The 10,141-nt window shown below is 59.1% G+C and overlaps 2 protein-coding genes across 9 annotated transcripts in view; one reads left to right on the top strand and one right to left on the bottom strand.

Annotated features, from left to right (window-relative positions):
• The window catches only part of SLC9A3R2 (SLC9A3 regulator 2), an 11,778-nt gene extending 8,630 nt beyond the window's left edge, over positions 1-3,148 (top strand). Inside the window, exons 3-7 of the mRNA XM_006914200.2 lie at positions 460-639; positions 916-1,069; positions 1,147-1,190; positions 1,735-1,797; positions 2,016-3,148. Coding sequence (XP_006914262.2) covers positions 460-639; positions 916-1,069; positions 1,147-1,190; positions 1,735-1,797; positions 2,016-2,174 — 600 coding nt within the window. The 3' untranslated portion in view covers positions 2,175-3,148. The remainder of the gene's footprint in view (positions 1-459; positions 640-915; positions 1,070-1,146; positions 1,191-1,734; positions 1,798-2,015) is intronic.
• Positions 3,149-3,759: 611 nt separating this feature from the next.
• Positions 3,760-9,517, bottom strand: NTHL1 (nth like DNA glycosylase 1). 8 transcript variants are annotated; one of them, XM_025048374.1, is made up of 6 exons: positions 9,448-9,517; positions 8,034-8,272; positions 7,143-7,313; positions 6,056-6,215; positions 4,035-4,140; positions 3,760-3,955 (listed from the first exon to the last, which is right to left on the bottom strand). In XM_025048374.1, the coding sequence occupies exons 2-6, from the start codon at positions 8,247-8,249 to the stop codon at positions 3,832-3,834; spliced, it is 777 nt and encodes a 258-aa protein (XP_024904142.1). In that variant the 5' UTR covers positions 8,250-8,272; positions 9,448-9,517; the 3' UTR covers positions 3,760-3,831. The 8 variants fall into 8 exon arrangements, with proteins under 8 accessions (XP_024904142.1, XP_024904141.1, XP_015446715.1 ...); XM_025048373.1 differs by having other exon boundaries at positions 9,365-9,469; XM_015591229.2 differs by having other exon boundaries at positions 8,034-8,269; positions 9,322-9,451.
• Positions 9,518-10,141: the final 624 nt, after the last annotated feature.

Raw genomic sequence — 10,141 nt, 5'->3', positions numbered from 1 at the left:
GGGAAGGGAGCGGGGGAGGGGGCACTTGCAGGCGGGCCCGTGGGGACAGCCATTCAGGGACAGGACACTGTAGTGAGTGGCAACTCGTCATGCCTAGCCTGTTTTAGGACCCCTAGCCTGAGCTCAGCACTGTCTTTGAGCCTATTGATTCTCTCAACACCCCTGAAAGGCCCCTGGCCCCATCAGAAGTCATTTTTGGGTTTGAAAACTGAGGCTTTGCCCAAGATGTCACAACTGGAGCTTAGTCACAGGCAGCCTAATGGGCCCCTAGGGCATGGGCACACAGCGTTTGTCTCTGAGACCTGGGGTTGTCACTGGGCTGGAGCTGATGCCCAGTGTGGGGTTTGGGCTCCCACCCTTGCATCTCCACTGCTGTGCTGCATACTGGGGGCTGGAGGCCTTGGGGGTTGGGAGATCAGACCTGGATAGAGTTTGGCCCTGAGTCTCCTGTGCTTGCAGGATGTCAATGGGCCCCCAAGGGAGCTGCGCCCTAGGCTCTGCCACCTACGAAAGGGCCCCCAGGGCTATGGGTTCAACCTGCACAGTGACAAGTCCCGGCCAGGACAGTACATCCGCTCTGTGGACCTGGGCTCACCTGCCGCCCACTCTGGCCTCCAAGCCCAGGACCGACTCATCGAGGTACTTGTCACTGAGGCTTCAGGGTGCTGGGTGCCTGGTGTTTATCTGTGCCCATGTCCCCATCTGCATGTCTGTGCCTGTATCACAGGTGTGTGTCTGGGCCCCAGATCCTCCCTGGGAGGAGGGGAGATCCTGGGAACCTGAGCTGGCATTCCTCTTGCTGCTGCGGCTGGTGACAACACTGATGAATATTTGATGCCACACCTGGCTGGGCAGCTCTGGGGGCTGATGGGGGCCTGCCTTCAGGCAGTGCTGACCCTATGCCACTGGTGGCAGGTGAATGGGCAGAATGTGGAGGGGCTGCGCCATGCAGAGGTCGTCGCCAGCATCAAGGCGCGGGAGGACGAAGCGCGGCTGCTGGTGGTGGACCCTGAAACGGATGAGTACTTCAAGCGGCTGCGGGTCACACCCACTGAGGAGCATGTGGAAGGTGGGCTACTGCCCTGGTAGCCTGGGGGTGGGGTGAAGCATGGGTGCTGGGCAGCCATTAACACACTGTCCCTACAGGTCCACTGCCATCACCAGTCACCAACGGGACCAGCCCTACCCAGGTGAGAGTGTGGGTGGAAGTTAACAGGATTGGTCCAGGAGACCGCAGGGGCACCTCTGGGGGTCCCCAGGCCTGTCAGATCTCTGTCTTTGTATATTTAAAGTTGCGACACCCAATCTGGCCCCATCACCCCCAGCTTTAATGCCCCCTATGGATCCTATCATTCATTGGTCAGCCATACCCCAGCCTCACAGGACAGGCAGGCACCTCCAGCCTCCGGGCTGCTGCCCTTGCTCTTCCCTTTGGCCAAAATGTCTGGTTACCTGGAGTTGTCCTCAGATCCTAGCTGTCTCCAGGTGACACTCATGTGGGTGATTCCTGCATCAAAACTGCTCCCTATAGTGAGCTGGCCAGGGCCAGGCTACCTGCCTGTTCACTGCTGTACCATCCTGCCTGGGCTGGTCCTAGAGCATAGCGGAGGCTCGGTGCCTGCTGCCAAATGGAGGAATAAATGCAGCTGCAGTGGGTGTATGTGTGTATATGTATGTACACCAACGGCTCCTGGGCGGGGCTTCTGAAGCTACAGCTTGCCCTTGGTTTCCCAGCTCAATGGTGGCTCAGCGTGTTCATCTCGAAGAGATCTGCCTGGCTTAGACAAGGACAATGAGGTAGCGAGTGTCTACCCACACACTGGGGGACCAAAGGCCTTTGGGGTGGGTGTCTGTGGAGCTGTCAACCTGGGCAGTAGGGCCACTGATTCCAAGAAGCCCTCCTGGGCTTGCTGCCCCAGCCCTACCAAGTGGCCTCTGGTGTGAGCTCCCTGGGAAGAGTCACCTGTCTAGGGGCTTGGGTCCAGGGCTCACTCTGGCCACCTGCCCACCCCCAGGATGGCAGCACCTGGAAGCGAGACCCCTTTCAGGAGAGTGGCCTCCACCTGAGCCCCACGGCAGCTGAGGCCAAGGAAAAGGCGAGAGCTACCCGGGTCAACAAGCGGGCACCACAGATGGACTGGAACCGAAAGCGTGAGATCTTCAGCAATTTCTGAGCCCCTCCCTGCCTGTTTGCTGGACCTGGGCCTTCTCCCCGCATGGACCTTGGGCCTCGCCCCTCGGGCCTAGAGCTTCCCAAACCTCAGTGGACTGGAGAGGGTGCATCTACCACCAGCCAGGAACCAGCCCGCGCCCCAGTGAGTCCACCTCCTGGCCCCCTACTGGTGGGTGCTAGGGGAGCATGGCAGCAAGACTGGGAGAGAGAGCCCCCGATATGTGAGACAGTGAGAGAGAGAGAGAGGAGAGGGAGAGGCAGCCGTGACCCAAGGGGCCGGGCCTTTGTTGCTCTGCCTGGGCCTGCTGACTTAAAGGAATTTGTGGTTTTGCTTTTTTTCAAAAAGAGCTCTAGTTCCACACATGTTTCCACTTAATACCAGAGTCCTCCCCCCCTCCTCCTAAGACACGCTCTCTAAATAATTGCAATAAAACAAACCTTTCTTGGCAAACCATTTCCTCACCACTCCCTCCCCCTCAGCAGCAGCTATCCTGGGTGGGAGTCTCAGAGACTTCCTGAGACAGAGTGAGGGGAAGGCCCAGGCTGTTTGTGGGAGCTTCAGGTGAGGCTGGGGAGGCCAGATGTGGCTGTAGAAGCTTCTCCTCAGCCATGCCTTTGCTTTCTCTGGTATTTGGGGGAAGGTCTTTAGGTCAGGCTCCCTGTGTCTCTGCCATACCAGGGATCTGGGGGCAGAGCCTGGGCTCTTCAAGGGGCCAGAGGATGGAGGCCCCTCTGCCCCTGAAGAGGGCAGCCTCTGGATAGGCCCTTTGTTCCTGTGCCGCAGCCCCCAGGCCTGGGAAGGGGGGCTGTGCGAGAGCCTCTCCCAGGAGGGGCTCCAGGCTTTAGGCTCAGCCACTGCCTGGAGCCCTCCCCCAGGAGACTCTACCAACTCTGCCCTGAACCCCACCAACATTGTCGTCTGCCCTGTAAGCCATAGCGCATGTGCGCCCTTGGAATAAACAGGCCTTCCTCATACCCTCGACTGTCTCTGTTCTTCCTGAGCCCTCAGTTGGGGAGGCTGTAGTCCAGGCTGGAAGGCAGCAGCCTGGCAGCTCCCTCCCCAGGTCTCAGCTGTTGGACACGGGGTCTCATTTCTAAGCCTCCCCTCCCTAAATCCCTCCACTGGGCTTCCAAACCCTGACTCCTCTCAGCTTATGCTCCCCCACCCTCTCAAGCCCACTAGGAGGCACATAAAAGTCAGGCCCCCAGCCTGGGCCTACGGGTGTTCCTTTGGAGGCCAGGTGGCTCTGTAAGCACTGGGGTATGGGGCCTCCTGGCAGAGGTCAGGCTCAGAGTGTACAAGTTGGTGGGGGTGAGTGTTTCCAGGGCCCCAGCCAGATGCTGAGGGAGGGAAAAGGCCCAGGCCTTCGGCATCCCCAGTGGACTTCCCGGCAGCTGGTTGCAGCTGGCTCCCACGATCCATCTCCTCCGTCATGGCTCCTGCACTCTTGCACACAACCCTCCCCCAGTACACAACTCAGATTGTCACGTCCCCATCCTGGCCTTCCAGGAAGCCCTGTTCCAGACACACGTGACAGGCAAATGCAAGCTTATGCACCTCCTAGGGGAAGAAGTCAGATCCCAACTATTGCAAACCCCCGAGCTTTATTATGAACAGCCTGCAGCTCCCCAGCAAAATCACAGAACAGATACAGCCTTCAGAGCCTGTGTGCAGCTGGGCACATGGCCTGGTTGAGGCAGGCCTGGCAGCGTGGACGGACAGGCAGACAGGTCTGCTGGCCGAAGCCCACCAAGAGTCCATTGATCTCGCTCCACAGGTTCCTGTGGGTAGGAATGGGTAAATTTGGAGGGAGGAAGGGAGAGAGAGGAGTCTTGCCCCATCCCCATCCTGCCTCAGCACCTGGGCAGCCACTCCTCCAGGGCTCTGCGGGTCTCCTCTGGGGACTTGGTCACCTTCTTGGTCCACTTGAGTCGGTTGGCGATTCTGTGCACATGTGTGTCCACTGCTGCTTGGAGATGGGGCAGGATAAACACGTGGCACACTCGCAGGCCCAGACCACCTGACCCTGCCCATGGCCCCACCCTGAGCCTAGGTTGGTGGGGAGTCTGAGTCTCCCTGGCTTCCAACCCTGCACAGTCCTGGCCACAGGCATGAGTGGGTCACCAGGCCACCCCTGCTCCTGGGCAGGGGCTGCAGCCAGTACCCAGAGGACTTGGGTCCTCCATTTGGGGTGCAAGGAGCAGTGCCTCCTGGCCCAGCCACTGGTTGTGGGTGCCAGGCTCAGTGGCAGTAACTCAGCCCAGCATGTAGAGCCAGCACCTGCCACTGCATTATCAGAGAGAGTGCAGAGCATGGCCAGGCCTGCTGCAGCTGTCATCCACCTGGACTGAAGTCCCTCCTCCTTTTGACGAGCATGGGCACCTGCTCACCAGGGTGTCCTTCTCCAGCTTGTCAAAGAGAAAGTCAGTCCCTGTGTCAGTTCCCTCCCCTACTGCTAAAAAGCCCAGGTAGAGGGGTCACTGAGCCTGTTTCCTCCTTTTTAACATGGATGTGACCAGGTGACTGTGCTCCATATCACCTAGAGGTCTAGCCTAGGGCCAAACTACACTTGTGGGCCAGTCCAGGAGGGCAACTGCTTCCCCTGCTTTGTGGCCAAAGCTCAGAGAGGCCAAGTGCCATGCCCAAGGTCACCCACCTGGTGGAGGGCAGAGCTGGGATAAGCTTTTTTACTGAGAGGGCTTCTCCTGGGGGAAGTCCCTGGGAAGTGAGGTCCACTCTCCCTAGGGTGTCCGGGCCCACAGACAACCAGAAAGGGTGACATACTGACACTCCTTGCCTGTATCTGCTATTTCCAAAGCCCTGTCCCCTGTCAGGGTCCTAGACGGGGGACCGTTTCCCCACAGACCTGCCAGACCACTTCCATGAAGGGGCAGCTAAGGACAGCCGCCCAGATAAGCTCAAGTATCTGCTGAGAGGCTGGCAGCTTCTGGAGCCCTAGTCGGGGAGGCTCTGCCCTCGCCCCCTCTGTGGCCCGGCCCTGGCTATCTGGGGCTGCTGCCCCTAGCTGCTCTCTGTCCCATAGGCAGTGCAGGAAAGGAGCCACCACCCGGGGGTGGCCAGCTTCACAGAAGATGGGGGGATTCTCACCCACCTCCTAGCCACCATACAGAAGTCCCAGAGAAGCACTAGGGTTGGGGGGGGTGGGCACATGGAAGTCATAGGTTAAGCCCTGGTTTCTGAGCTGGCTGGGCCTGCTACTGTGGTGGCCTCAGAAGCCCCAACTCTCTGGACAAAGCTTAGGAAGCAGCCACACCCTGACCCACAGTCTGTCTCTACAAGGAGGTCCTCCAATGCCAGGATGTAAAGCCTGGACCCAGAAAAGGGATTCCAGGAAGGGGCCTCCCCATCCCCAGCCCCTTCTTCCTCTCCCTGGGTTCCCCAACTTTCACCATGCCACCCCAATCTGCCTACACTCATTCCAGAGCCCCCTGCTTCTGGCCTTCTCTCCCACTTTATGGCTTTGCAGATGTTGTTCCGCCTGGAACACACTTCTCCTGGCCTGGCTATCCCTGCCTCACTGCTGCAGCTTTTGGCTGAGTTACCACCCCCTCAGGAAGCGTTCCCATCAGGGTTTCTATCCCACTGGTAAGGATTTGTGCGATGTCCCTCCCCAGGGCCTCTCACAGCACCCAGCACAAAACAGGTGCTCAGCAAATGAGAGCTCCTCCTATCTCCCATTAGTATCTGTCCCAGGGTGGGGCAGGCCTAGCTCAATGCTGGGAACACCTTTCTGACCCTTCAGGCTGAGTTGTGGATAAGGAGACCCGAGCTGGGGGTCACAGGATGTGGGGAACCCTGACAGCAGTCAGCAAGCTCGGAGCTTGCCCCTCCTTCCTCATGGGTGGGTGCATGCCACTCACCGATGCCTGACACAGTGCCCCAGGCCACAGCCATGGCTAAGTGTGCCATCTTGGGCCCAACACCTGGCAGTGCTACTAGCTCTGCCACAGAGGCTGGGATGTCTCCACCATAGCGCTGCTGCAGGATGGCACTGGTCTGTTTGATGTACTTCACCTTGTTCTGAAAAATTAGGGGGGGGCGGTCAGCCCTGGAAGTGGGGGGTGGAGCCCACCCTGCAAGGCCAAGGCTTGAGGGAGACCTACAGGTATAGAAAACTGCCTGTCACCTGCCCAGGACACACTCAGAGGCACCTGCTTGCTCCTGTTCCCCCAGGAGGTGGGAATGAGCTAAGGGCAGCAAGCAGCCTGAAGGAGGTCCAATGTAGGCCTGGACCCCTGCCTCCCACTTGTCTGGGCCAATGACACGTGTATGGGGTCTGGTTCACCACCACCTCCCAGACCCATCATTCCCTGCAGAGGCCAGACAGGCTAAGCAGGGCCAGCGATGCCAGAAGCTGGGCTCAGTAGCACCTGGGATTTCAGGAAGGAAGGCTGGAGCCTGGGACTCCCCCGCCAGCCACTAGGCCAGCCAGGCAGTTCCCATCCTGAGCCTGAGCAGACAGGGCTATTTAAAACCCATCTGACACACTGCAGCCCACGCCACTGCCAAGGGGAAGCAGCCACACCCACCTGACTGCCTTCAATAGTTCTGCCCACCCGCTACACTGTGCTTTGTGGCTTCTTGGGGCTCCAGAGGGGAGGGGGTGATGCACTCTAGGGAGGCCTGAAGTAAACAAAGGGAAGGTGGGTGGGCAGCCTCAGCAAGGAAGGGAAGGGCCAGGCAGCTGGGCGGGGAGTGGAGGAAGGAAGGGGTAGGCTGCAAACAGGAAAGGCCAAGGAGTTCCAGAGCTTGGCCTGGAGGCCCCACAGCACAGCCCACTATGGGCTTGTCAGAGGAGCGGGAGGCTCCAGTGAGAACTCACGTCCAGACCCCTATGGCCAGAAATGTCTGACCAGCCTCCTGCACCCCCACAAGTCCCCTCAGCCATGTGACGTCTTTCCCAGGCCACTGGCATCCCCGGCCCCGGTCACCATAGGCTAGGCTCACCCTCCAGAAGCCCACAGGGTAGATGAGTGTGCCCAGCGTGCTGTCATCTGTCTGTAGGATGCTGTCCACTGTCAGGCCCCGGGCCCGCAGCCTCTGCATGGCACCCGCTGTCACCTGGTCTTTGGTCTGGCTAGAGAGCATCAGCGACAACAGCACCTGGTACCTCTGCACCTGCTCCCAGTGACAGGGACCAGAATGGTGGCGGGTCTAGGGTGCTTACTGTGGGCCAGGCCCTAGCCAAGCCTTATACCCACCTAGGAATGTATAGGATGTCAGCCTCCCACCTACCCTGGCCAATTGAGGGTGGGGTGGGGTCTGGTCTGGGACTGCTTTTCATCTGCAACATGGGGACAACAACAGTACCTGCTTCACAGGATCATTGTGAAGCTTAAATGAATTGTCAGTGTACTGATGTGCACCTGGCATAATGTCACTGCTCAGCAGTCATTGGCTATTATGGTTATTGTTTTGTGAATGATGCTCCTATCCGTTTTACAGATAATCAAACTGAAGCTCAAAGAGGCATGTACCCAAGTCACCCATTGGCAGAGCTAGGTTTAGAATCTGGTTGGTTGAAGGACCAGACTCCGGGCCAATGAAATGCAAGGAACTCTTTTTCTCTCAGCAAACATTACTGAATGCCCCGATGTGCCAGCACTGTACTGGCAGAAGGCAGAGCATGAGGCCCCAAGCCACAGGTACCCTTGACCTGCTGAGTGGCCACAATGAAGCAGGCAATCCTGTCCAGTGCTCTGGGCCCCAGGTGTGCATCCTCTTGGGGTGCTACCTGCAGGGAGGGGGTGCCAGCCAAGACCATTCAGGTGTCAGGCTGTCTCCTACTGCAGGCTTGAGAGGAAATAAGCATCTGGTTCAGATGGGGCCCCTACCTACCTTTGGGGGTGCACTGGGGTCATAGCAGTGCTCAGTCCCCAGCTGGTCCACAGGTGCATCCTTCCCACTCCTCATGGTGCGGATGTTCGCCAGCTGCTGCTGCCAGTCCTGAGGCTCCCAGCTTGGCACCTTGAGCAGCTCGGTCCCCTCTCCTTTCTCATCATCTGACGCTTCGTAGGCCACACTCAGGCTTTGTGCTTTCCGCTGACGTCTCATAGGGCGATGGCTTTTCCTTCCTTCTGCAAAAAAATGCCACTGGGTCCCTTCAATGGGGGCCACAGGTGTGGGTATCACCCTACCTGCTATCTCACCCTTCATCATTCATTCGATAGGCATCCATCATCTACTACAGCAGGGGGTGCTCTGTTCTCTGTAGCATGCACTCCAGGGTAGGTCAGTTTTTGTGCCACTGCCCCCGTGACCAAGTCTGAGTTAGCACATGAGGACTCTAGTAATAGCCTTGGCTGGTGCCCCCCAATCTAGTCTCCACACTGTCACAGAGAACTAAGACCCGAATTGGATTGTGTCATTTCCTGTTTAAAACTCATTAGTTTTCCCTTGTACTCATGAACTCCCTGAGCCCCAGTTCCTCCTGCCATGCTTCTGTCCCAGCGGGTCTCCTTTTCTGGATTACTCCTGGGTTTCTTGGATGCCTATGGGAATCCCCCTTTGGCCAATCCTGCAGACATCCCAGCGGGACAAGTTGCAGGAGCCCTGTTCGTTTTCACTACTGTGTTAGGCACACAGTAAGTCCCTAATGACTACAGCATAGACAAAATGAAGACTATGCTCTTCCTGTTTTCTCTCTGAGGTACCTTCTAGCAGGGGGAGAGGACTTTTGGCTGGGGCTGTCCTGGGCACTCGGCCGAAGAGGAAAGCAACCATGAGAACAGGACTGGTCTGCCCCACAAATGGCACAAGTGGAATATCCCAGGGCAGGCTATTGGGACCGGAAGAACTTCCTTGTTCAGGACATGGTGGGGAGGTGTGAGCGCCTGGAATCCAGCCCCTGTGGACCCCTGCACCTGCGTCCCGGGAATAGGGCGCGAGGTGCGAACTCAGGTCTGCACGTGACACCGAAGAACTGGCTTGCTGCTGCCGGGTCCGCCTCATTGTGCGTCCGGGTCCCAGCCCGGGCGGCTCAGAGCCCTCGAGGGCCACCCAGGACCTCAGCTCCCAATCCCTTGCAGTCCCCTCCTCCCTCTTCTCCTCCCTTGCCCCAGCCCGGGCGCGGCGCTACCTGCAGCCGCCTCTCCCCTCCCGAGCGGCGCGGCCTCCTCCCCAATACCCCGCGGCCCGGCCCCAGGTTCCCGGCTCCAGCTGCGGGTCACCATCCTCATGCCAGAGGCTTTCATGCCGAACTCCAGCCGACAACACATCCCAGCGGCCCCGGCAGCCCCAGCGGCCCGCTCACGTGACTAGACGCTCGCCCAGCATTTTCGCCAAAGCTGAGGACTACGACTTCCAGCAAGCCCTGCGGCTGCCCTGCGCGTCCAGCTACCGGAAGTGCGGGTCGCGCTTCCCGTGTCAGCTCGGGGCCGGGGGTGTGCTCCTTTCTCCGCGCCGGGGTGGCCCGGCGCGCAGCCGGCGCAGGGGGTGAGTGGATTGTGGTGCCCCAACTTCTGGCTGTGGTCTATACAGTGGTTTGTCCTACCCCAGCGGAGTGTAAGGGAGGCAGCCGCGCCAAGCCTGCTCAGTGCTGAGGCGGCGGGGGCGGACCTCGGCCGCGCCCACCTTAGCCTGACCCTGGGGCTCCAAGCACTCTGGTTTTAAGTCATGACAGGTGCGAGGGAGTCCCTGCTACCGGCGTCCCTACGATAGTCCTTCACACGGGGGAGGAGAGAGATGGCAAACGCCGACCCTCAACCCCAGTTTCCATCCCTCATCCCATGCACTGAATCAGGGGCGGGAGGCCTGGCGTTTCCCAGATTTATTTCCGCCCAGGACAGCCGGGGGCGGTTGAATTCTCCCCCAGGGCTCTGGGAGAAAAGGTACCCACCAGAGACCTAGGGTTCCCAGCAGCTGGAGACCCGAAGGGGCAGGTGTGTGGAGTTGTTCCTGAAATCTCTGTGCTTGTTTCCTAGGCACAGAGGGCTCCTCTAGTGCAT

Source organism: Pteropus alecto, unplaced genomic scaffold (genome assembly GCF_000325575.1).
Source record: "Pteropus alecto unplaced genomic scaffold, ASM32557v1 scaffold44, whole genome shotgun sequence".
NCBI classification, from domain to species: domain Eukaryota; kingdom Metazoa; phylum Chordata; class Mammalia; order Chiroptera; family Pteropodidae; genus Pteropus; species Pteropus alecto.
The sequence above is the reverse complement of the archived record's forward strand: the minus strand, read 5'-3'. Positions and strand labels throughout refer to the sequence as shown.

What these genes read in the sequence shown, in the direction of transcription:
- NTHL1 (XM_015591225.2), bottom strand. Translation starts at nt 9,412, where the DNA reads ATGTGTTGTCGGCTGGAGTTCGGCATGAAAGCCTCTGGCATGAGGATG. An exon ending in ACCCCAGTGCACCCCCAAAG is followed by an intron (nt 7,314 to 8,033) that starts GTAGGTAGGGGC and finishes CACTGGGAGCAG; the next exon opens with GTGCAGAGGTACCAGGTGCT. An exon ending in CTGGAGGAGTGGCTGCCCAG is followed by an intron (nt 3,956 to 4,034) that starts GTGCTGAGGCAG and finishes TCCTACCCACAG; the next exon opens with GAACCTGTGGAGCGAGATCA.